At 38.1% G+C, this 24,273-nt stretch overlaps 8 protein-coding genes across 8 annotated transcripts; 4 read left to right on the plus strand and 4 right to left on the minus strand.

Moving 5' to 3' along the window:
• Positions 1-2,072, plus strand: GCK72_010754 (uncharacterized protein; the record flags this gene model as incomplete). Its single annotated transcript, XM_053728018.1, has 6 exons — positions 1-91; positions 334-627; positions 675-933; positions 982-1,221; positions 1,265-1,833; positions 1,879-2,072. 6 exons carry the CDS (start codon positions 1-3, stop codon positions 2,070-2,072), a joined length of 1,647 nt encoding a protein of 548 aa, XP_053587595.1.
• A 476-nt stretch (positions 2,073-2,548) lies between these two features.
• On the minus strand, positions 2,549-3,036 carry GCK72_010755 (uncharacterized protein; the record flags this gene model as incomplete). The annotated part of the gene is made up of 2 exons (XM_003111724.2): positions 2,549-2,731; positions 2,797-3,036. 2 exons carry the CDS (start codon positions 3,034-3,036, stop codon positions 2,549-2,551), a joined length of 423 nt encoding a protein of 140 aa, XP_003111772.1.
• Positions 3,037-5,068: 2,032 nt separating this feature from the next.
• Positions 5,069-7,090, minus strand: GCK72_010756 (uncharacterized protein; the record flags this gene model as incomplete). Its single annotated transcript, XM_053728019.1, has 3 exons — positions 5,069-5,315; positions 6,608-6,978; positions 7,064-7,090. The coding sequence occupies 3 exons, from the start codon at positions 7,088-7,090 to the stop codon at positions 5,069-5,071; spliced, it is 645 nt and encodes a 214-aa protein (XP_053587596.1).
• GCK72_010757 (uncharacterized protein) lies at positions 6,518-6,957 on the plus strand (the record flags this gene model as incomplete). Its single annotated transcript, XM_003111779.2, has 2 exons — positions 6,518-6,766; positions 6,823-6,957. 2 exons carry the CDS (start codon positions 6,518-6,520, stop codon positions 6,955-6,957), a joined length of 384 nt encoding a protein of 127 aa, XP_003111827.1.
• Positions 7,091-13,321: 6,231 nt separating the features above from the next.
• On the plus strand, positions 13,322-13,894 carry GCK72_010758 (uncharacterized protein; the record flags this gene model as incomplete). Its single annotated transcript, XM_003111494.1, has 3 exons — positions 13,322-13,368; positions 13,591-13,717; positions 13,766-13,894. 3 exons carry the CDS (start codon positions 13,322-13,324, stop codon positions 13,892-13,894), a joined length of 303 nt encoding a protein of 100 aa, XP_003111542.1.
• Positions 13,895-14,610: 716 nt separating this feature from the next.
• GCK72_010759 (uncharacterized protein) lies at positions 14,611-15,976 on the minus strand (the record flags this gene model as incomplete). Its single annotated transcript, XM_053728020.1, has 5 exons — positions 14,611-14,730; positions 14,906-15,080; positions 15,135-15,214; positions 15,315-15,572; positions 15,899-15,976. The coding sequence occupies 5 exons, from the start codon at positions 15,974-15,976 to the stop codon at positions 14,611-14,613; spliced, it is 711 nt and encodes a 236-aa protein (XP_053587597.1).
• Positions 15,977-18,615: 2,639 nt separating this feature from the next.
• GCK72_010760 (uncharacterized protein) lies at positions 18,616-20,718 on the plus strand (the record flags this gene model as incomplete). Its single annotated transcript, XM_003111576.2, has 6 exons — positions 18,616-18,749; positions 18,796-19,465; positions 19,527-19,610; positions 19,661-19,900; positions 19,952-20,321; positions 20,444-20,718. 6 exons carry the CDS (start codon positions 18,616-18,618, stop codon positions 20,716-20,718), a joined length of 1,773 nt encoding a protein of 590 aa, XP_003111624.2.
• A 246-nt stretch (positions 20,719-20,964) lies between these two features.
• GCK72_010761 (uncharacterized protein) lies at positions 20,965-23,633 on the minus strand (the record flags this gene model as incomplete). The annotated part of the gene is made up of 7 exons (XM_053728021.1): positions 20,965-21,156; positions 21,273-22,901; positions 22,946-23,062; positions 23,107-23,234; positions 23,284-23,377; positions 23,421-23,542; positions 23,594-23,633. 7 exons carry the CDS (start codon positions 23,631-23,633, stop codon positions 20,965-20,967), a joined length of 2,322 nt encoding a protein of 773 aa, XP_053587598.1.
• Positions 23,634-24,273: the final 640 nt, after the last annotated feature.

A 24,273-nucleotide genomic window follows, 5' to 3' on the forward strand; every position in this document is an offset into this window, starting at 1 on the left:
ATGTCGAGGTATCGATTTAGAAAGGCGAGGAGCAATTGGCCGATGGGAAATGATAGCTCCCGGTGGGAACCACCCCCAATTCAATTGAATGGTAAGTTTTGAGAAGAATCGGATATTCTGGAGAGCCGATGGAAACAGTGCACAATGTTTCATGCAACAATTTTATTGGTAATCAAGTGAAAAATACAACTGATTTCTTTTGTAGTTTTTTGCTCCAAAAGCTCTCAAAACTTTTTGAATTAAAATTTTAACAGCAATAACAAAAAATTCAGAAGTTTACATATGTTACGCAGATCGACAGAACCAGTATCCATCAGCAATTTTTGTTTTCAGAACTCGTCCCCTCCACCGAAGCGGATGATCCTGCACCTCCAACACCTGTGAAAACAGAAGATCAACCGTACGAAGGAGGTCCATTACAATGGAAAGGATATATGTATCATCCAAGAACAAAAAAGTATTACAAAATGACTAGTGATCCTTCATTACCACAAGGATTCTCAAAAGCTGATCTCGATAGAATGGAGAAGGCTCGAGAAGCGAAATTTCAGGCGAATCGTCCGAGATTTACTTCTGGATCCTTTGTCAAAAGACCGGTCTTCAAACCGATTACTTCTCTTCTGGATGGTAAGATTTTCCCTATTTTTAAACTGTATCCATCTATTTTTTTTCAGATCTCACGCTTGGTCGCTGTACAATAGCTCGAATGGAACGTCACATCCATGAGAGTCGTCTTCTGAATTGTAATCCGAGACCATCGTTCACTATCAAGACACCAATCGATCACTATAATGTCGCTGGATGTGAATTTCTAGATGTTTCTGATACGGGAGATCGTGTCGTTGGAACATTCACAATCGCTCCGCATGGGCCAACACCAAAACATTCGGCGGTTTATGTTTTTGAAGTTGATTCACTCGGGGATACTATTCAGTGAGTTTCTTACTAATTGTTTGATTTATGTAATTTATACCATTCCAGATCTGAATCAGAACGTCGTGAAGCTTATGATCTATTGCCATTGAGATCTCGTCCAACTAACAAAGGGTTCAATACACTCGGAATGACAGTACAACCAATGCTCAATGATGATGGAATGTCAGATGAGCCATCATATCTGGATTATGCTGTTACTCGATATGACGCATTTATAGTCGATCAAACACTTGCCAGAGTGGATGCTGATGTCACTTGTATGCTTACGGTCACTGCCAACGATACGTATGTTTACCTTCCTTGTCTCATAAATGTCTTTATTTTTCAGTATATCTCGAAATGGAAACGTGTGTTCATATTGTACAGTCCATCTTGAACCACTGGCCGAATTGAGTGATCCCGAAGCAATTCCAACTCTTTCATCTCCGATATATAATAAACGTTGGCGTGAAAAAGGAAATATTTGGAGTGTCGGATGGAATGCACCACAAATGTCCATTGGATTTGGGTTGGAATCATGCTTCCGTGTTGAAAATCTTCTCACGGATCGCAGTTTTCTGATGTCGAGTCGCAAAAAGAACGTACTGAGTCATTGTTTTTCAGCTGATGGAAATTTGGTTTATATGGGACTCCGTAGTGATAATTGTATTAAATCCGATCTTCGAATGAATCGAGATCATATCACTGGACAACTGAATGGAGCAAGTAATACAACATTCGTACGAGTTTTAGAGAAATCGAGACCAGAATGTGTAGTGACTGAAGGATTTGATTCAATTATTCGTGTCTGGGATTTCCGTTGGCCGAAAAAACCAACAATGGAAATGCACGGACACAGAAATAATTGCAATCGTCTCAATGTGTTCTTCGATAAGGAGGAGAGATTTGTGTTTGCAGGTACGTTCGTTTTCCACAGCATAATGAAACATTTTCATATTTCAGCTGGATCGGATGGATACGTGCGTGGATGGTCACTGACATCAGGTGACATGCTCTGCTCCATCAAATCTCCGAATCAATCAAATCCCATCTTCCCACGTGCCGTTTATTCGGATTGTTGGGGTGGCCGTCCAGGCAACTCTGCTCTGATTGTGGCTGTTGGTGATAGTATGAGAGTTCACTCATTGGAATTGTAAACCAAAAAAAAACTTTTCTGTAAATTGTAGAAATTCATTTATTCATCCGTTCACTGTACCTACTCGGAAACGTATTGTAAAAATCTCGTAGTCACTTCACAAATCCCTTTTTCTCATGTATCTATGCAGTCCTCTGATATTCTAAAAGCAAGCTAGCTCTCTCTCGTTCATCCCCGTTTGTCTCGTTGTGCCGGTCAAAACTTTAAAAAAGAACTCAAAAAAAATTATGAAGGTGATATTTTTCTGAAATCCGCCCGATCCCGGTCTCGATTCTACTAGTTTCCCCTATCAATATTATGTCGTTTTAATCTAATATTCACAATATATTATTTCTCAACTCATTCCGTTTAGATTTGTCTCGAGTGTTGTCTTGTAATTTCCGGTAGAAAATTGTTTTATTTATTCCATTAATCATAATAATCAGCGAGAAATACAGTTCTTTTACTAGATTTGCGTTTGTTTTATCATTCAATTTATCAATCAGAATCCGAATAGCATGCATAGTATTGACGTTTTCCTGTCAATTTCCACAATTTCTTTTTCAGCATTTCACGATATTTCTCGAGACCGAAGAATTCCGCTTCGCCGACGAGGGCTTCGAGGGTGTACGTGTCGTCCGGGAGACTGGTTTGTTTTCCGTTTCGAAGGTATTGAAGGACCTGGAATTGACTGATTGCGAATGGTGAATGAGATATCAAAATAATATTCACTACCAACAACTCACATGTCTAAAAAGTAAACCATCTCGATCGATATCAACACGGTATTTGATATGGTTCGGAGAGGTTTCCCATTGAACTCCTCTGACTTTGATCGCAGCATCAGACACCTTGACGACGTCCCGAAAGAATGTTCCACAAGTGGATGGATTCATTAGTGTCTTGACTTGAACTGGATATAAATCACCTCCAACGAACAGATTGAGCCACGCGTCTTCACAGTTGAACGAGATTTCATTGACCATTTTGAAAGGGTTCTTTCTCTGCAAAAAGAACAAAATTCAGAAGAAGACAAAGAGAACAAATTATAGTCAAGGGAATTGAGAAGATGAGCAAGAAACTTGGAGTCAAAAAGGGAGGAGAGAAGACAGAATTAGCAATTCAAATTTAGAGGAAGAAGTGAAAAGTATCATTCGGTGAAATAAATGCTGAAAAAAACAGAAAAGTATACACATCAAGAGTTTGGCAGGTTTTCTCGAAGGCTCATTCATGAAATATTGGTCAATTTCTTCTTTTTTTCTCGAGGAGAACTGGAAAACACTTACGTTGGAAATGGGGTAGTTTAGGAAATGGCTTATTATGGAGGTGATCAGACTGGAATTGATCTACGTCATTTGAGAGTAGAAAGGATAAGGAGTTTTCAGGGATCTACAGATAATTTCTGGAGGTTTAGGGAGCAGTTGAAAGCTTTTTTAATTGTTTTTTTAAAGCTTTAAGTGTACCGTAATCTTCAGAAAGCTAGTTCGTCGCCTCAAAAAAATGTCAAAAACTGCAAAAATCTGTTGAGAATTCAAGTCTCAAAAATAGTGAAAAGTGACCAGAGAGAGGACCATTTTTTCCAAACACTCTCTCAAAATACACCCAAATGAATGTATTTGTTTGAGAACATGTCCCCATTTCTTTCTCTTTTTTTTCTCGTTGGTTTTCTGAAGAAACAGAAGAAAAAAGAAAAAGAAGGGGCTCAAGAAAACATACTCATCTACCACAAATTTTTGGAAAAAAGAAGAATATTTGAGAAGAAGAAACAAATGAAACACGCACTTCTTCCCCCTTCTTTTCTTATTCTTTCAATTATTTTATATTCATTAAATTAGGAAAAGACATCTGAAGAAGAGGAAAAAGACCTTTATTCGGAATACTACAAGACACTTCTGGAGCAAATGGGCGGAGCTTTCGGAGGAAGAGAATTCAGGGAAAAGAATTGAGATGACTTCAGTTCGACACTTGATTCCTTGGGGGATTTGGAGGGAAAAGAAGAAGATGAACGGACGAGATTACAAGTACGTTGAATTGGAAAAAAACGATCGGCAAAAAATGGAGAAAAATTTATGGCTTCTGATAAGAAAACGGAGAAGAAAAAGAGGTTTTGGAAGAAATATTGGAATGGAGATTAATGATTTTGGAGAAGAAAAGAGTCCAGGGGGTCTTGAAGAAATGAATTTCAAAAAGAGAATTTGAAATCTGGAGCAAAAGGGAGAAAAGTTGAAGATAGGCTTCGGGTGGGACGTTGAGATTTCTTCAAGACTTCTTGGATTGTCCAACCAATAACTGAATTGTGTAGAACTGATACTGGTTTCAATTTTGTAGTTGTAGTTGACCAGTCTTTAAGAGCTTTCTACATTTTACAATTAAACATATATCTATATCATATTTCAGTTTTTGGACATTATTAGCGAAATAAAAAAGTTCCGACTTTTTTTTTCTCCCTACAATTGCGGACTTAAAATTACTATTGAGTCTGCATTGTGACATGAGGAAAAATGTCGGAACTTTTTTGTTGCGACAACTGTTTTTGCACGGATTCTACCAAAAATCTGTCAGAAAAAAATTGAAAAACTGGGCTTTGTTCATTTGAATTATTAAAATTAAAAATGAGCGGAAAGTTCTCCTGATTAAAATATCAGGAAGTTCGTCGATGTACTAGCACGGTACGCTTCTTACAATCGCGCTCTACCGAAACCAAACAAAATTGTGAGTGAAACTGAGAGACTCAAAGAAAAAGAGCGCAAGAACGTTGTAAGAACTGTAATAAGTGTTCAGCATATTTTGACACACAGTAAAACGAAATGACTTGAAGATCTAGATTAAGAAAATAACCACGGACTGAGCGACGAACAATGTGATCAACTTTCTCAACAACTATTCTAATAGTCAAATCATTTTCTAGTCTTCATCCCATTTCAATTATCTGTCTAGCTGGTCCATCAACCATGCAAAACTGCTCTCCAACCGATTTCTCGATTCACTTGATTCCCCCAGAAATAGGCAATATCAACACTAGAGTCGATGACGTTTGCACATATCCATCTCTGTTATCTGATTTTCCGCTTCATTCAAAATAGTCGACGTCTTCGTCTTCTGATGCTCAATGATGAACGTGTTGGCAGTTAAAACAGAGAAAAGAGAAAATAAAATGAGAAGTTTTGGTCCCTTGAGAAGAAGGAAAAGAAGAAGAAGAACCTGAACGAAATAAGATGAATCGGTGCTTCTACACGTTTCTTCTCTTCTTCGTTTTTCCAATTTCCTAAAACGAAAAAGAGAACAAAAGATTAAATGGAAAAGAAAAAGAGAGAAACCAATCTGGAAATGGATATATTTGGCAACTGGAACACTGGAAATCTGGAAAAACAGATGATGTACTCATCCAATAGAATGGAGCTGGAACCTTCATCAATGTTAACTTTGAAACTAGAATTCCGCGTGGGTTGTTTATCATACACCCCCTCTTTTTTTGCATCTGACAACCCATAAACGGGAGGACCCCTCTTTTTATTTCTCAAATGATTTTATGATTTTTTTGGGGATATAAAGAACAAGAAATCACTTGGTTTCTGGCAAACAATGCATTTCTTTCTTCCTATTCTCTTGGTTTTTATTCTTCTTGTCGTCACTGTTCAGGCGGTAAGTAGCTTGGGCATCTGGATTTTACCGTAAACGTAAATCCTTCCGTCTGGAAGAGTTTTTTTTAAATTTTGAGTAGAGAGCTGTTACAGGAATTCATTCAATTCGTATTTTTTCGTTTTCAGAACAGAAGTGATCTCCCGATGAGACAACGAAAATATCATCATTTGAGACACTAATTCGCTATTCTGACATGTGTTTTTTCTTGACTGCAAATAAATTTGTTGAATTATTATTATTTTTAGTTGGAAATAACTTAAAGTTTTATAGAGTTGAACTATCTCTAAGCAGCTCCTTCTAGCAGACCAGGAGCCTTGTCAGCTCCAGTTTCTTCACCATGGAAGTTATTCAGTCGTATCGAACACCCGCAAACATAAATCTTCATTCTTCGCGAGTAAAGAAAAACCCAATTTCATTTCATCAAAACTCCTTCTCTCTTTTCTTTTCACTTGAGTGTACATGACTCCTTCTCATGTTTTATAACCTTCATTCCGTCCAGATATACTTCTTATACGCGAATGGAAATAGTTGATTTTGGATTTGGTAACTTCAGAGGCTAGATGTTTTCTAATTCAAAGCTTGGGCTCTGTTATTAGAGCATCAATTAGATCCATGATTCTCGATTTTTTCACGTTTTTAAGCTTATATCGAATTTTTTACCAAAATTTCTATAACTTTATTCCCTTTATTAATTTTCACGTAACCTCTCCTTTTATCATCCAACGAGATCTAGAGCAAAGATCTAGAGCAGTGATAAGAAATTCGCATAAATAGCGGGCGGTTCCACCAGAATCTCCATCGAGTATCAACACTCAATCCAACGCCATGGCTCAATCCGTCCCACCAGGAGACATCCAGACCCAACCAGGAACCAAGATCGTCTTCAACGCCCCATACGATGACAAGCACACCTACCACATCAAGGTGATCAACTCGTCTGCTCGTCGTATTGGATACGGTATCAAGACCACCAACATGAAGAGACTCGGAGTCGACCCACCATGTGGAGTCCTCGACCCAAAGGAGGCTGTTCTTCTCGCCGTCTCTTGCGACGCTTTCGCCTTCGGGCAGGAGGTGAGTACTGGATACCCAAAGCTTCTAGAACATAATAAACTAGAATCCCATTTCAGGACACCAACAACGACCGTATCACTGTCGAATGGACCAACACTCCAGATGGTGCTGCCAAGCAATTCCGTCGTGAATGGTTCCAAGGAGACGGTATGGTTCGTCGCAAGAACTTGCCAATCGAGTACAATCCATAGAAAGAGAGAGGAGAAATCTGGCTGAATAAATTTTGTGCATTTGGTGTTCTTGTGTTATTTGTTGTATTGGGAGTGTTATCTGCTCTGCATTCCCTAAAAAAAGAACCTCAGGGGGTCGCAAGTTTGGAATCATTTCAAATTGCTACCAGGTATTGAGGGTTACAGTAGGGGACTTTGAGACGGTTTTTCTCAGCGGCAAGCTCCATGAAAAGCGAGGTTTCGAATCCGGCAACATTTTGCTAAAAACAAACGAATAACCCGATCCCAACTCGTTCCCAATTTCCACTTGAATTGATAAGTGCAAACGGAACCATTGAGATCAGTGTCCTTTTAGTGCTCATCTCTCAAATGCATTACCCATTCTTTTCAGATCTCCCCACCCTTCCGTTCTTGCACTTTTCCCCTTTTTTCTGCACAATGGTTTCCTTTTTAAAAGTTTCTTTTTCCCTTCTTCAGAATTTCTGACTTTTCTTTTTTCTTCTTTTTTTCTCGTTTCGTTGGGAGGGTGATTAGTTGAAAAAGCACACGAAAAGAACACATTTGTAAGGCACATTTGTGAAATGAGCACAAAACGACTCCCCATTTTTTCTTCTTTTTCTGAAGAAAGTGTATAAAAAGTTTTAGTTTTTTCTCTCTGAAGATTTGAAATAAATTTCAACGAGATGCCACATTTTCACTATTCTTCAAGATGTTTGAAGAGACGTGAGAATCTGTTTTTTCTTCGGGAATGATATCGTTTCGCTTTCAGATGTTTTGTTTTTCGAGGGTTCATGATGTTGTTTCATTTTTTTCGTCTGCTAAGTCTCACCTAGAATCTACGGCGTTCCTTAATGAGATTAGCTCCGGTTTTAGACATTTGTTTCTTTTTTCATCTGAAATTTTATGATTCTGTTTTTCTTTCATTTTGATCGCTTTCTTCTGAATTTTTTGTTTTGTTTTCTGAGTTGACAAGATGATAAAAATCTGAAAAACCTCGACACCGACTTCTCAGCAGCTCCCTAACGTATTCTGTCTGAGCTTTCTGGTAGGATAAACCCAGTGAGAAGTTTACTTTCTTTGAAAGAAAAAGTTCAAAAAATGAAAACAGCAATAAATAATTTATGATGAAGTGGTCGACCCTTCTACTAGTTTTTGGAAGGAAACTGGGCGGGAAAAGTAGTCAAAAAGATGAGGAAGATATGATGTTTGAAAGTCAGAATTGATTAAGATCAGAACTCTTTGTTCCCAACATCTCTTCCAATGACAAATTTGATCTAATTTATCTTCATTAAACTGAAATTTCACAATTTCCTCTCTCGATGTATCAAAATTGTTATTGCTCAATTGTTATCAATTACTCTGATAAGAAGAGAAATTCGTCCAATATCAAAAAATATGAGTCATCTCTCAGTTCGATCTCTCCCTGTGAATTCTCTTTTTTAACGATCAGTTCGTCCTTCTTTTCATCTCAAAAGCCACCTTCTTTATGACTTTTCTCTTCTTTTTTTCTCTCTCTTATCATTTATTTCCGTTCACAGTTTTAGCTGATTGATGTCTTCGGGTCTTTTTCAAGAAAGTTTCTGATCAAACCCTTTTTCTTCTTTTTAGAAGTTCTGCTTATGTTCTGGTCTGCTTAGCAACTCCTTTGTTGATAAGATGGGTGGCTATGCTCATATGAAGAAAATCGAAAACCGTTCATACATATGTATCCTTCCTAAAATCTAGAAAGTTCTTGAATAAAAAAGAAACAAAGAGATTTCCCTCTGGCTGAATGTGACATTTACGAGATGATATATGCATCCATTTTCTCTTCTTTCTTATTCCCTTTTCCCTCTTTTATTTATTCTTGACGTGGATTTAATGGGAAAGAAAACGAGGGGAAAAGATAACAAAAACTGATAATGAAAGAAGCGTTTTGCCACCGGAAGCCACCACTTTTTGGGAGAAAAATGTTTTGAAATTGATTGGTTTTTTTTGTTTCGAAACTATTTCTGGTGTCTTGAGAGTTTCATAATCAAGGAAACTTGAAGATTTGCTTTTTCAATTTTTGGAATATTACTGATCTAGAGCTGTCCACTGTCACAACCTTCCACTCAATTTTTGAAAATGATTCCCATACCCGTCACTCTGAATAAATGTCTCTTCCCCACCTATTCTTTTTCGATTTTCCGTCGATTCGGAAACCTATAATTGTGAATTGAAACGTACATAACACGTCGTCACTCAATGTTCTCACACCTCTTCTGTTTCACTTTCAATTGGTTGGGTGGTCTGTCGAGTAATTAGTCAATTCCCATTCACAATATATACTCAATTATTGTTCAATTTGCATATATGGTTTTTGAAGCTTTCGGAGAAATAGACAAGGGTGTGGGAGGGGGGAGAATTATTGAGAGTGTACGGTATTGTAAAGGGGATACAAAGGCTCCGCTCTAGAACAGACTATCAACTTCTTCTGCTTATTTAGGGAGAGTTGTTGAGCACTACTTTTTATAAAGATAAGAAGTTCCGTACTGAACTTCTCAGTTATATTAGGCAGCACCTCCCTTACATTTTGAACAGCTTCTGCTATAACTGACCTTCATTTTTGAAGCCGCAATTGCTTGAAACGTCTTGAACAATTACTGTTGCTAACTACAGTATGATATCATATTTTGTCTTTTTTGTTGAAACTGTCCATCTGTGAGAATGTGGCACGATAATACTGATTGTCCCATCAAGTAGCTTTTTAATAAATTATTCAGATCAAAAGTAGAGCTTCATTTTTGTAGTTGGCAACTTTTTTGTACAAGCACTCCCTAGAGAGTTATAGCCATTTTAAGTTGTCAGTTCAAAAATCGCTTGTTCGTTCTGTTCAGCCCATACAAAATTGAGTTTATCGGACATTCAGGTGACACCGAAATACACTGTCAAAGTTGGTCATTTTCCACTTTTGAGCGGTACTGAATGAGACCTTGGCTTGAAAAATAGGCCGCTTCGCTAACATATCGGTTTGTATTTAATTGGATCCTGTCTAACTATCGAAAAGATAAAGTTATGAAACTGCTGACATGTGCAGACACACATTTATTCTCTCTTTTGATCTCATTCTGAAACCTGACGACTTATATTTCATCACCGTAATCCGACCCCCCTTCTTTTCCATTTTTCTCACCGAATACAGTTTCCTCTTCTTCCTCTCTCCTTTAATAATAATAATAAATAATCCGTTGCCTCCTCTCACTTCATTTTCTATTTCTTCTCCCGTTTGCCACCCCAAAATACCAGGTGTGGTCTCTTGTTGTTTGTCACTTGTAAGTGCCTCCTAAACAACTACCGTTTCGAGTGTTTTTCCTCCCCTTTTCCCCCTATTCTATGCCCATTTTACTCTCCAAAATTGTTGCCCACAAAACAATTTTCACACTTTTTTACGGGTTGCATTGGGTGTGTCTCTGATTTCGATACGGTTGGATGGGCAGACATTTTTTGGATAAAATTATGAAAAAGAAAGAGATCATGATGGTTTGCGGTTTTGGGAGATGCTTAAGGGTGAGGAGCTAAGTCGCGTCAGGTGAGAGCTGCATAAAGCTAAACAACTGAAATTCGAATCCAATTTTTCCAAAGCCGCCCCTGAAGGTACCACATGCCACCTAGTTACCAACAGTTTGGTAATTTATTTATATAAATTGAGAAACAGAAGAGAAGGGGAAGGTCAGCATGGGAACGAATAAAAACAATTAATTAGAAATCGTTGTTTCTCAAAAGTTTGCAACTCTTTGTTCACCTTCTTTTCTTCCGATTCTTCTCGTGTTGGCCTTTTAATTTTGACTAATTTCGGTTGAGAGGGGGCGGAGGGAGTAGAGATTCAGGGAATCTACTTGAAGTCTTGAACACTTCAACTTCTAAGCAGCTCTTTTTAGTACCAGCCTCCAAATCTTTATCACTTTTATTGCTCATTCGCGCCCAATCTTCTCAATTTCCATCATTTTTCTTTGGTCTCAAAAATTCATAGCCACCAGGGAACAGACACAGAAAAAAGAATCGTCAGTTGTTGTGTACCCTTCCATTGACTTTTAAACTCGAACATCAGAAATAAATGATCTTGCACTTTTCTCACTTTCTGTCAGTTACTGATTGTCCAGTATCACGTTTCTGTTGGACACTTTCTCAGCTTTCTGGCATTGACTCACTTTATTTTGAAACTTGTTTGCTGACTAAACAAGTTTGAACTGTTTTCTGTTTGTACTGATTTTTATAATTTCTAGTCTATGAATTTAGATTTCTAACCAACAAATTGGCAACATTGAAATACCGAATTCACTGACGATTTGACTAGATTTAAAACTTTAATCCAAGTTTAATGTGTTTTGAAACTATTTTATTTTCGAAAATGTTTTCGGTGGACAGTTTTTTGTTCATTTCGCTCATTTCAAACTACTCATGTAGTTTTTCGATTGGTGACTGAAGTTGACCTTGCTCAAAATGAAGTTTTCAAGTGAACTTGTCTAAGCTAGGTGAGTAGGGGATGGTCTAACCATCTGCAAATCAGTAAGCAGATTTTTTGTTTATTTTGAAGCAGTTAAAGTTAAGCAGAGACATTTCACCATTTTTTCATTAATCTCGTGTATTTCCGGTGAGCAGCTAAGTATCTAAGCTGCTTCAAAAAAGTCTTATGTCTAGTAAGTTTCCAAATTCGTTGAAACTGTGGAAGAAATGCATAGCAACGCCAGTGCATAAGCACCTAACTACCGTAAAACCTGAAATAGAGGAGGGCTTAGCGGTGTTTGTATGCAGCGGTATATCTCGATTCGCAAAGGAAATATCAAAAAGCTGCTAACTGACAAAATGTAGTTTCATATTCATAGAATATTTCTTCAGTTGAAGAAATTTTTGTATCTTTAAAGACAGTCGAGATATGATGCTCCAAACTATTGCTAGGGAGCGCGCCTCTGTTACAGGTTTTACGGTAGTAAGTTAAGCAGCTCCTACTTTTGCCAAGTATCACCTTTTCATACCACTTCACTTGCAAGTTTCCAACTTTTTCTTTCATTTCTAATTGTCCAACAGCCCACTTGCAACACATTTCGAACTCTCTTTTTCATCATTTGCCTCCTCTCATAAACTCCTCTTTTTCTTCTCTTTCATTCCCAATATCATTAAATTTCGAACGAGACGTCCAGATATCTCGAATAGAAAAAAGAGATGGAGAGGTGTGATTTGGCAACAATTGTTTCAAAAAAGAAACACATGTCAAATTGAGAAAACGAGCAGAGAGAAAAGGAGCAAAAGGTTCATCTCGTGAAGAGAAAAAGGTTCATTTGGAAAACTATACGAAGGGAAAAAAGGGAGATATCCACTGACACCTGCCCCCATGTTTTACGATGTTCTTTCACTATTAAACATCCCGCCATCGGAGAGAATCAAGGCAAAGAAGACACTCCTATCAAATTAACACTTCCACATTCAATTCGCTTTTTTTCTTCGGTGAAATTGGATATTTCAATTTTCTGATTGTTTCTTGGTGTGCCCATGTGAATGGATGTCCACGTAAGACTACTGTTCATGTAGGATAAGTAGACCTACCAAATGTTTGACCTGAATCGTTTCGTTAAGGATCGCTTCTATGGTTTATGTTAGTTCTCTCTATTCTGAACATCTCAAAACTAAAATTTTCGGGTTTAGACATCGTGAAGTCGGTCGAATCGAAACCGAGAGACCGTCTAAATGTTTCCAGTTTAAGCAAAAAGGTTGATGAAACAAGCGTTCGCAACTCTTTCAAAGTAATTTTAGTTTTCTGAAAGTTTTCCATAAAACGTCGGTTTGTTTAGATGACCATTATACGTCTGTAACACCTAGTGATTCCGATGTCTCGATTTCTGTCCTCGACCATCTGTCTGTATATCTGGCTGTCCTGCCTGAAAATCATTACTTCCAAAGACTTCCACTTCTCACTTCTTTTCTACAGCAGTTTCTGTCTGCAATTCCCATTCCCTACTCCCAGCTGTCGATGTGCCTGTCTATCCAGATGTCCTCCTCCCCCATCAGTCCCATTAATAATTCATCTGAAGTGACAACAGATGATAATAACCCCGAACGTTTCCTTCTATCTCTCTCGTCTCTTCCGTCATTTCTCTGATTGATTGATTGGGTATCATCACTTTTTCAATGATTACTCATCATCGAAATTTACTTTTTTCTACCTTTTTCCATTTTTCGCTAAGCAGACTCATTTCTGAAGCTGGTTAGCTTCTACTTCCCCGTTTTATGACTATCTTCAACCGGTCCATCTCCTTTCTTTCCGTTAATTTCCCGAAAAGATCTATAAAATGTTTATGAATTCTCTCATTCTTTCCAGAAATCAAATCTAATATTCAATTGATTTCTGTGTGTCGACAATGGTCATATAATGGACGATATCCAGACGTTTTTCGACAAATATGTACATCTTCCAAGGTATTTTTTGAAGATTTTCTTTCAGAAATCTGTTGGATTGGATCTAAATGATTTGAAAATAATAGCACTTTAGCAACTTTCAAAAATGTATAATGATGTTTAAGACGGACCCCATCACGATAAGTACAGTAGCCCTATTTTAAAGGCGCATACCGTAGTTTCGTGACGGGACCTAATAAATCTCAAAAACTCGTCTGTATTATAAAAACATGAAAATTTCAGCGAAATATCGGGCAAACATGACCATGCATACATCATATTGATCCTCCTCTCAGTTATTTTAATTCTATTACTTCTCATTTGTAATCTCTGTATTTGTTATTTCATCAGACGAAGAAGGCGTCGAGAGGTGAGCTTTGAGGGAGGCTGAAACATTCAAAATTCTGAAAAATTCCAGTTAATCGACTACCCGTCGAACACTCTCCAATACATCCCATTTCCACGAAACATCCGAAAACCATACCGTACCGACTCTGGCACGTCATCATCGAATCGAATGATGCTACCGCCACGTCATCATGTCTGATCGGGTCATTCCTTCCTACTTCATCTCTTTTCCTTTTTTCTCTCCTTGATTTTTAACCGAAATGAAATTTATTAAAATTTGAGATGAGAAGGTGTGGAGGGAAAATGAATGAGTGAACGAGAGAGTGGGAGAGAAATAAGAGAATTCGACAGAGAAGAGAAGAGAGGATCGAACAAAAGAACAGAACATATGAAAACGCGGCATATTCATTGTGCGATTTTTTTGCAATTTTTGGCAGAAAAAAAATTATAGTTTCAATATTAAATGGATCAAATTATAAAACGGAAATACGGTAGAAGGGAGAACGAGAAAAAACGTAGATAATAGGGAACAGGAATCGGAAAAGATTTTATAGAATATGGGGAGGAACAGATTATTTACAGGTCTCATTCTCTGACCTTTTATTCAAATATTCTTGGGAAAAGGGGGATCGTTTTTTATAGAAAAATGAAAAGATCTAACAGTTTTTAGGGGACGAATGGATGGGATTTAGCGAGGTGTTTGGTAATGGGGGAGGAATAGAAATCAAAAAATGTTTCCTGTTGTTGGGGCTGGTAAAGTGAATGATTTGCGCTTGTTTTATGTGGGGGTATTCAAGTATTTAGAAGAAAATGGAGAACTCGAAGTTGTGTGTTGCAAATTATGGTGAAAACAAGGGACGAATCGAAAAGAAAAATACAAAAAGAAATGAGAACGGGGAGGGAAACAAATATAAATTAGGAGATATTTTGGCTATTAATATCATCAACATGTACCACATGGTGTCCCAGGTGATCATCCTCATACTGTTCCATTCCTGTCATTTTTTGCATTTCTGATTTGTAGTGGCGCATTTCCTGGAAATTTATGTATTTAAAACTCTTAAAACCAAAAAAATTTGTGATATATTTCTAATGGTTTCAAACTCTGAGCGTTCCCCTGGCTAATAGGTCGATTAATGATTAATTAATTGAGTTAATCTTTAATCTGCGGTTAAATCAACTAAGCCCCAGCCAATTTCAGAAAACTCACTTCAGCATACCGATCCTTATCAGCTTGTGCCTTCTGCTCATACAAATCTTTTGTCTCTTGTGGCACTAGTTTCCACATTTTTCCGAGCTCCTGTGCAACTTGTCCGACTTTCCAGTCTGGATGTGCTGACTGGATTTCTGGACGCTTGTCTTGGGAGTAGAAGAAGAATGCGGACCTGAAAATGATTGAGATTTAGTTGAGCTTAGAAATGAAAGTTCTGAAAACTTACAATGCTCTTTTTGGTGCATGTGGATCCTTCTTTGCTCGTTTTCGTTTCCTCATTGCATCTTCCCCGCCGTAAGCCGCTACCTGAGACGAAAACGAAACTATTAGAACGTCTGCCCGTTGATAGTCACTCAATAAATATCTAGACTATAGTAGGAAATAGGAAGAAAAAACGTACACTAACCTCTGCCTGGTATCGCTCGGCATCCTTCTGGGCCAACTCGTAGAAACGCCTTTTCTCGTCATCGACCATTGTCTTCCATTTCTCTGAGCATTTCTTCGATATTTCTGTCACTTGTACATTCTCATTTGGATATTTCTTCTTGTGCTCCTCATAGCACATTTTTACAAAGAATCCATAAGGTGAAGTTTTTCCACGTACGGGAGGTTTTCCCAAATCTCGTGTAGTAGCCTGATACATCGCCGTCGATGGGTTCGGCTGCTGCAACAATTTGAATTTTTGATACATATTTATCATTTCTTTCGATTACTTTTCGAACTTCTATTTAGACGCTATAGATATCTGATTGAACAACTTATTACTCGTAAATCCACGTGGAACTTTCTTAATGATACTTTATATCATTCTCGAATGTTTTACGTTCTTTGTTGTTTCGAAAAGAACTGTGAATCTCGACTGATAAGACCTCTTTTTTTCGAGATGCATACAGTAGATCAGACATCAAAAACCAGGAAGAAGGATCGTTTGCACTCTAATTTATTCAATAGTTTTTTTTTTCTCACTAATCCAAATAAAATTTAACTCACAAGTTGGTGACTCTGGTACAGAGACGTCGGGGAGGAGCTTGACGGAAAAATGTTTGCGCTGAAACCAGAATTCATCATTCCTCTGTTTTGTCTCTTTTACGATATTTGGTAATTGGGAGCAATATTACAATAGACAACAACAGTTCTGTCCTCTCGTTTTTTCTTGATATATTTGAATTTTCCTCGTCTCGCTCCAAGGAATCAGTTGCACAAGATCACGTGAATAGTGGAGAGTGTAGGGAATACAATTCGAATAGACCAATGTGAAATAGGAGAGAGAAGAGGCTTTTGGGCGAGAGATGTCGCTCTATGTGTGCGCGCAGTGTTTGTGTCTCTGTGTGTATGTGCCGTTGTGTGGGGTGAGGAGAAACGAAACCTTTCTAACGGAAGAAACACTGTGCGCCATTGTAGAGACGCAGGGGCGAAGTATCGAACGATAGAGTGAAGGTCAGACACGTCTCCATTGTCTGCGTCTCTTGATTCCCTATACTTAACGTCTCCTTCAGCACAGCGACCCCTTCGCGTATGTCACCCTCTTCACACAATGCGCGCCTTTCGTCTCTATCGCCGTCGGAGGCCAATTCACTAGATTGGTGAGGAAGAAGGGAAGAAGAAGAGGAGAAGTCGACGAGAGGGTAACAACACACTATTCTGCGTGTGGCCGGGAGGGGCTGTGTGCCGATTTCGATTCTTTCAAAAACAGATGCGAAGCAGTAAGAGAAAACTGGGCGATGAGAAAGAAGAGGAGGAAACATAAACATGCACCACTTATGGCCACAAAAGGGCAATTTCTGTTTTTCAGGATAAGAGGGACAACTTTTTGACTTTTCGAATGAGTAATAGCGTTCAACTTCAGTCAAAACCAATGAGCTTTCGGATTTCTAGATGCCCAGGGAATACACAACTAGCAATTTGATACATAACCCGATGTATTTAGGCCTATTCAGTTTGAGATCTCTCTCTCTCTCTCTCTCTCTCTCTCTCTCTCTCTCTCTCTCTCTCTCTCTTTCCGTCGATTGAGATTTTCAGATGGACGACTTCTATATTCTTAGCTCTATATTCTCGACATCAACATATTGTCAATCACATCATATTATTCTTGGCATCGTGCCAAGAATGAGGAGGAACATCTGCTGTACTGCGCACCCGATGTTATCAGGTGTTGTTTGAGCAGGCGAGACGAAACAACTGATGTCACTTTTCCACCAAAAGCTGGGGTGCAAAAGCAAGAAATTATACAGGAGAATACGTCATATCCAGTATGAAGGCTGCCGACTGCCACGTGATCCAAATCAGGATGTTCAACTTCCGTTTTCCAACACGCGAACGTTAAAAATGATCTCTGGTTGCCGTAGGAATTACACCTACTCGATTGGTTTACATCGATTGGAGTATGCCATAACGAATTCACAAACTTCAGAATCGGGTTATTATTGATGCTAAATATTATTTACTTATTTCTGGAGAGCAGACGACGCGTGACTTCTTGAATAATTCAACGACTTTTTCACCGTCCAACTTTCTTCTTATTTTGACTTCGATTAAAGGCCCAACTATAGGTAAATCGTTGAAGGCGGAGCTAAATGTGAGAGCTCTCGGCGAGAGCCAATTCTAATTGGATGCATCTTCAGAGCTCCTCCAAAACGACTTTTCTCTCCTATAGACCTTTTTGTTTCCGCGCACGCGCCACAACGCGTTCCTCTTTTTCGGGTCGTTTTCTCATGTCATTTTCTCTATTTCTTCTTTCTCTTTCACCCGTTTTCATCAGTTTCGCGTGTTCTCTCAACACAAAATCGCCAAGCGGATAGGTATCAAAACTTGCACCTGTCATGAGAACTATTCGTCAACTAACCCTCACGTTTCCGCTATAAATAATCTCTGCTAAATACCCCTATCTGTTTTTCAATTTTTCAGACAAATGAACGCCTTATTTGTGATCTTGGATACTGATTCCTGAAGAGAGTTAGAAAAGAGAATACGAACAAAATCAAATTTTATGAGAAACGAGCGGAAAAAGTATAAAAATGTGAAAACCCGAGACGAGAAATGGTAAAAAGTTCAGAAAACCGTCTAAAAACATTCAAAAATAAGCGAAAAATGCGAATGTTGTCGCGAAAGTGTGTAGAAATGACAGAGAATCAGAGGTAAATAAAAGGAAAGAGAGATTGCATGACACGTCAGAGACGCAGACAATTTGAGAATGTTGCGCCACGGCGACAAAAGTATGAGAAAAGCGTGGAGACGCAGACGAGCAGAGAGTAGGAATATATGGAGAAAAAGCAAACGATGCGATGAGAAATGTCGATTTGGGAGAGAGAGGGAAGAAGAAAGAGCACAAACAACATACATATATACTTACACCTCACATCAGAACTTTTGGCTGAAAGTTTCGAAATTTTATTGAAAATATTTCAAATTTTGAACTTCGCGGGTGATAAATACTGCGGTGCAATCTTTCTCATTTCCAGATTTTTTCGTAACGAAACGCTTGTTCTTTTATTTTTTATTAACTGAAAAGTCTCAAAGAAGTTTTTGGATTCAATTCCGAACTATAAAATTATTTGCCCACTATTTTGTTTATTTTCAACCTGCGAACTTATCAAAACCAAATGATAGTCTCGAATTTCAAAACAAATTCCTCTTCTCACCTGACTCTCAATCTCATTTCTCATCGGAAGAAGTACTAAAATTACACAAATTTCATTTTTTCAGACAGGATGCCGCTGGATTCTCCAGCAAAGCTCGAGTATCCTCTCCACTGGGCAGCATACACAAATGAGCAAAACGATCTGAAAGAGCTTCTTCGGAATAAATCCACGCTGGAAATTGACAAAATTGATCCAAGGGGAAGGTAAAATAACGCTTCTAAATTTAAAATAAACAATTTTCTATTTCAGAACCGCGCTGATGCTCGCCGTCACAATTGGTCATTTTGATTGTGCACGTCTTCTGATGGAATCCGGTGCTGACGCCAGTATTCCAAACAAGGAAATGTGGTCAGTATCGAATGAAGCAGTTGCTCAAGGAAATGAAGAATTCGTTCAAACTGTCATTCAACACCGCGATTTCCAAAGAGCTACTCGTGGCTCTCGGGCAATGAAAAGATCTTTAGAGAAACTGGGAGAAGTTCCCGATTTTTTCTGCGAAATGAATTGGGATTTCTCCAGTTGGGTACCATTTCTATCACAAGCATGCCCGTCGGATTGTCATCGTATTTACAAAAAGGGATCGAGTGTTCGAATTGACACGACATTAGTTTCATTTGAAGGAGCCAGTTGGGTACGAGGAAATCAATCATATATGTTTCGATTGAGTAATGACGGATATGCTGAATTTATTGTTTTGAATCACGACGAACGAATTGCTGTTGTTCAAGAACTTCGAGATGATGAAGTTATCAATGAGTACCGTCCGTTGCCAGGCGCAATGGATGATAGGCTCAGAAATCCCATTTCAACTACTTATATTGATGTTGATAATATTGGCTTCGAGAGAACGTCACGTGGATTCTTGTCATGGTTTACCAGTGGAGAATCGAATGAAACTGTCGATAAATATGAGTGTAAAGTAAGTCATAATTGCGCATTGCTGAAATCATTTATCTATTTGTTTATTCGTTTATTTTCAGGTTCTCAATGCTTCCAACGTGCATCTCGTCACAAAACGACGTTACGATCACTTGAGTCATGAAGCTCGAGAGCGTCTCGCCCAGGTATCCCCATTTCTTTTTTCTCAATTTGTTTACATAGTATTCCATGTCAGGAAGAGGCGTCCGAATCGAAGGCCGTCGCCAGTTTCAAGAAAATGATGTCGACGAACAAAATGGATGAGAATACTACAAGAGATTTATTTGCGGAGGGATTGACTCCAGATCAATATTTGGATCCAAACTATGAATTCGAGCGAGGGTGTGATATTGGAAAAAAGAAAGAAGTCGTGAGAAGATCGAATGCGTTCAAGGCAACATTGTGGATGGCTGATGAGTATCCATTGAATCTTCATGTAAAAATTATATATAAAAATACTCAATTTCAAATATGATACAATTTCCAGGACCAAATAATCCCAATCGTCGAGTTAATGGCAGTGAACAGTCCCCATTTTGCCCGACTTCACAAATTCATCCGTCTCCAACTTCCCGCTGGTTTCCCCGTTAAAATTGAAATTCCACTTTTCCATATTGTCAGTGCACGAATTGCATTTCAAAATGTGAACACGCCTGGAAAATATGTGACTCCAATCGATGATCAAAACGTGGAAATCGACGAAAATGCATTCAGAATCCCTGGTGGATATGTGATTGATGATGATGATAATCGATATGGAATCACTTGGGAAGATGATGATGATAGAAATAATCGGAATACACGGAGTGTTGGAAATGGGACAATTCCACAGGGAAATAGAGGAAGAGGTTTGGGAAGTGAGTTCTTTCATCGGATTTTAAAATTTTCTTTTTTGAATTTCTATTTCAAAATAATTTGAGAATCTTAGCTGGAAAAAAAGAAAAAAACTCATTAAAAATGGAATAACACTTATTTTCAGATAATCTTTCTGACGATATGATGCTCCAAATCGCCATAGAGCAAAGTCTCCGAGAAAGTGTCGGTGCTGAAGATACACGAACACAAGAACAGATAATGGCGGACCTCGAACAAATGCAAAGTTTTGTCGCTGTCCCAGCGGCGAATTCTGCTGAAACCGAATATTTCCGTGCAATTCGTGATTCCCAAGTGGAAGCTGATCGTCGTCGGAGAGAAGAAGAACAGTTTGAAGAGCAACTTCGACAAGTTCTTGAATTGAGCAAGCATGAACAATAAACTCTCTCATTTTATGTAAATGTATGTCCCGATGTCCTTTTTTCTCGAGTATCAAAGCCAACAATTTCTTGTCTTCTATTTACCGTTTTCTTAACCAAATGACAGTTAAACTATCGCCGGGTTGCTAACTTCTGTCCATATGTAACACTTTCTTCTGGCCGTTTTCTATTGCCCAAATGTGTTCATGAATATTATTTCTTGCTTTTTTTCCTTACTTGATTAACAGAAAAATCTTTTATTCACATATCACAAATTCAATTTCGACAAATGTGAAGAATTAGATTTCAGAACACTCAAGGCATCTGAAATCAATGAAGATGTGTCATTAGACTTGAGTGCATTCTGCAGTACAGTTGGAATAGTTGAAGATTCACTCAGTTTTTGAACAATTTTAGACAATTCAGGTGATTTTGATGAGTCAGTTGAAGAGAGTTTTGCCTGGAAAAGAGTAATAAATGTGATCATGGTAAGATCTGGTAAATAAATCTTGTTTGAAAAATTAAATTGTTTTTTAAAATTTGTATTTGTTTGAAATAGAAACTAGAAGAAATTACCTTAACCTTATCCACCAGACTGGTCATCGAGTTACCACTAGAAGAATCCACAATCTTCTGCAAACTTTCCAGATTGATACCGATCGAAGACAATTTTCCAATGATATTTAAAACATCAAATGACCCGAATAGTTGTTTCAGAGTAGACCAATCATAAATTTTCAACTTGTTCAAAATATCAGAAATAGTGAATTCATCACCCAGTTCTGACAGAATTTCAGTCACATTTTGTTGGATTGGAGTGCCGTTTGAAAGATTTTCAACCATTGAAGAATTCAGATTTGTATTCAGAAATTGTTGGACTTCCAGGAGCAATGAAGGATCGATGTTTGTGAGATTCTGAGAGATGACGTCATCGTCTTGAATAATTTGAGTTTTAAAATAGCTGAGAGCCTCGTCGAAGTTGACGTCTCCTTGATTTCTTGAGTACGGAATAGATTCTGTACTTGCTTGAAGTCTGATGGATTCAGATGTTTTCGTGGGATGCGTGACGTCGTGTTGGATTCTGGAGAACGGTCGAATGACTTCATGACGAACTTTTGGACTCGCTCTGCTGTTTTCTTCTTCACTTTCATTATTTTTTGATGATATTTCTTCACTTGGTTGCTCACCAGAGCCATCTCGCTCATATGCATCCAACTTCAAAAGACGTTTGACATCTTCTGAATTCTTCTTATCTCCGAGTGGAATTCTGGTTGAGTATAGAGAGTTGTCTTTTATTTTTTCAGTTTCTCGGGTTCTGGAGCTCACAATTCCATCGGAATGTGGAATTTTGAAACTCGGTCTGATCACGTCATGCGATTCTTCACTTTTCAATAGAGAATCAATAGTTTCAAGCTCTTGTTTGTCTGGATATTCCCCAGAACCATCTCTTTCATAACCATCAAGTGTTCTCTTCACATCTTCAGGACTTCTTGTATAGTTGATAACTTCATCGATAACTTTTTTGTTAACTCTGGAGTCTGAGACATCTTCTAAACCAGATCCTTCCTCTAAAAACTTTACAGATCCAACCCAGCTCGGAAGCCTCTCCAAATCTTCAAATTGACTGGTTGGTTCCCGATGTAGCTTTTCTTTTTCTCTTGATACATCCAGTCTCTCTTCACTATTCATTTGATCTATTAACTCAGCAGTATCCGTTGAATTTCCCTGTTCATCCATAACTCCTTCTTCAGATTCCTCTTCTCTTCCATCCATTTTCATCAACGGAGTCACTTCTTCATACTCCAATGGATCCGGAGTCCTCTTGGATCTTGTCAATTCTCCAAAGAACTTTCCAATATTGCTTCCAGAAGTGAATCCTCTCAACTTCTGTCCAATTACGTCTCCAATCGTCTTGTTTACAACTGAGTTGTACTGGTTCTCGGAGATATTGAGAGAAGATAAACAAGGATTTGAAAGAAGAGATGAGTAAGAGCATATCTGGAATCTTGAACAAGCAACGGACCCAATTGTTTGACCGGAGAGGCTAAGAAGATCCATTGGGGAGAACGAGGAAATATTGAAACATGATAGAAGATCCGACGGATTGAATTTATGAGTTCGAAGAGAGAAAGAAGGAAAAGGGCTACTGTAGTTGATGTCCCGGAGTGGCTGGATGCTGATCTTCTTGATGGCGGACAGATAGTTCTGGAATTTCACTAATACTAAAAATTGAAGGGATTTCAGCTTACCTGTGTTTTCTCTTTTGTCTCTCCTTCTGGCAAATAATCGATCAAATTTTGCAGCCGATTACTCAATGAGTTTATAACAGATTTCAAAGAAACATCCATTTGTTGAGCACTATTTTCCTAAATTTTTCAACATCCAATTTCATATTTTTCCTTCTAAAAACCTTTTTGATTTCCTGAAGTAAGTCCTCAACTTCTTCAACTGTAGACGTGGAAATATTCACAAAAACATCACAATTTGGATATGGAGGTATCATGTCTTCTTGAGATGGAGTCAGGTTCAAGTCAGGTCCTGAAAAGGCAAATAAAATGAAAACTTTAACTTGTTGATTGAGGGAAACCTGGAAAACACGGCATTGCTTTTCTATAATCTGAAACTGAAGAAGATGACGTGGCAATTTGAGATGATGTATAGGTTTCCCATTGATGGAATAACTGAAACACGTGTCTTTAGACCAATTCTTTGTTAGTTGGATACCTGAATCACATCAGATTTCGATAGACTCTGATCAGATGTTATGACAGAGCACAATGGCTCAAGAACATCCCCGAACAAGTATTTCCGATTAGAATTCACAACAATTTCAGAGCAAAACACATCTGAAACAGTGAAACTACAGTGTTGCAGATGCTTTGGTCGAAGAAACCTACCGTAGAATAGTAAAATAAGAACGGAGAAAAACAGACGCATTCAGAAGAACTCCAAAAAGTGAAGAAGAATGAAGAGAAAAATGTCATGTTGCTTCGCTATTCTCTTCTTTTTTCCCGTTGCCAATGGAGGATTTCCACGGAGATGGGAGAGGGACGCATGGCTCTTTTCTTTATGAATTCTTTAGTCTTGAATGTAGGAATTTGCAAAAAATATCTAGATGGGATTGTGGAGGTGTTTGAATGAAACACAAGCTGAATTAGAAACTGTTGAAATTTAAAAAAAGATGAAATACAATGAAAGAAATCAGAAAAGGAATGTTACAATGAATCTATTTTCTATTCTGGCTTCCGGAATAAAACAAACCTAAAAAATTCTGGGTCGAAAAAGTTCGTTTCACCGGATTTGAATATTTGAACTTTTATCACTACAATTTTTTGCGGAATTTTTCTTTCTGTAATTTTTCCGTATTTTTCTCAAGTATATTCTTTAAAAACCTTTGAAACCAACAAAAAAATTAATCTTCAGCAGTTTTTTTCCAAAAAAAAAAAACGGAAAATTTTCAAAAAAATTCAATTTTTTCAGTATTGAACTTCCGGACAGACCGGGCCGGTAGAAGTGTTTTTCAAGTCTGGAATAAAGTCACAGTGAGAATGTTTCCACACAAAAAATTAGGGGACGT

The sequence above is a fragment of the Caenorhabditis remanei genome, chromosome III (assembly GCF_010183535.1).
Source record: "Caenorhabditis remanei strain PX506 chromosome III, whole genome shotgun sequence".
Lineage (NCBI taxonomy): Eukaryota > Metazoa > Nematoda > Chromadorea > Rhabditida > Rhabditidae > Caenorhabditis > Caenorhabditis remanei.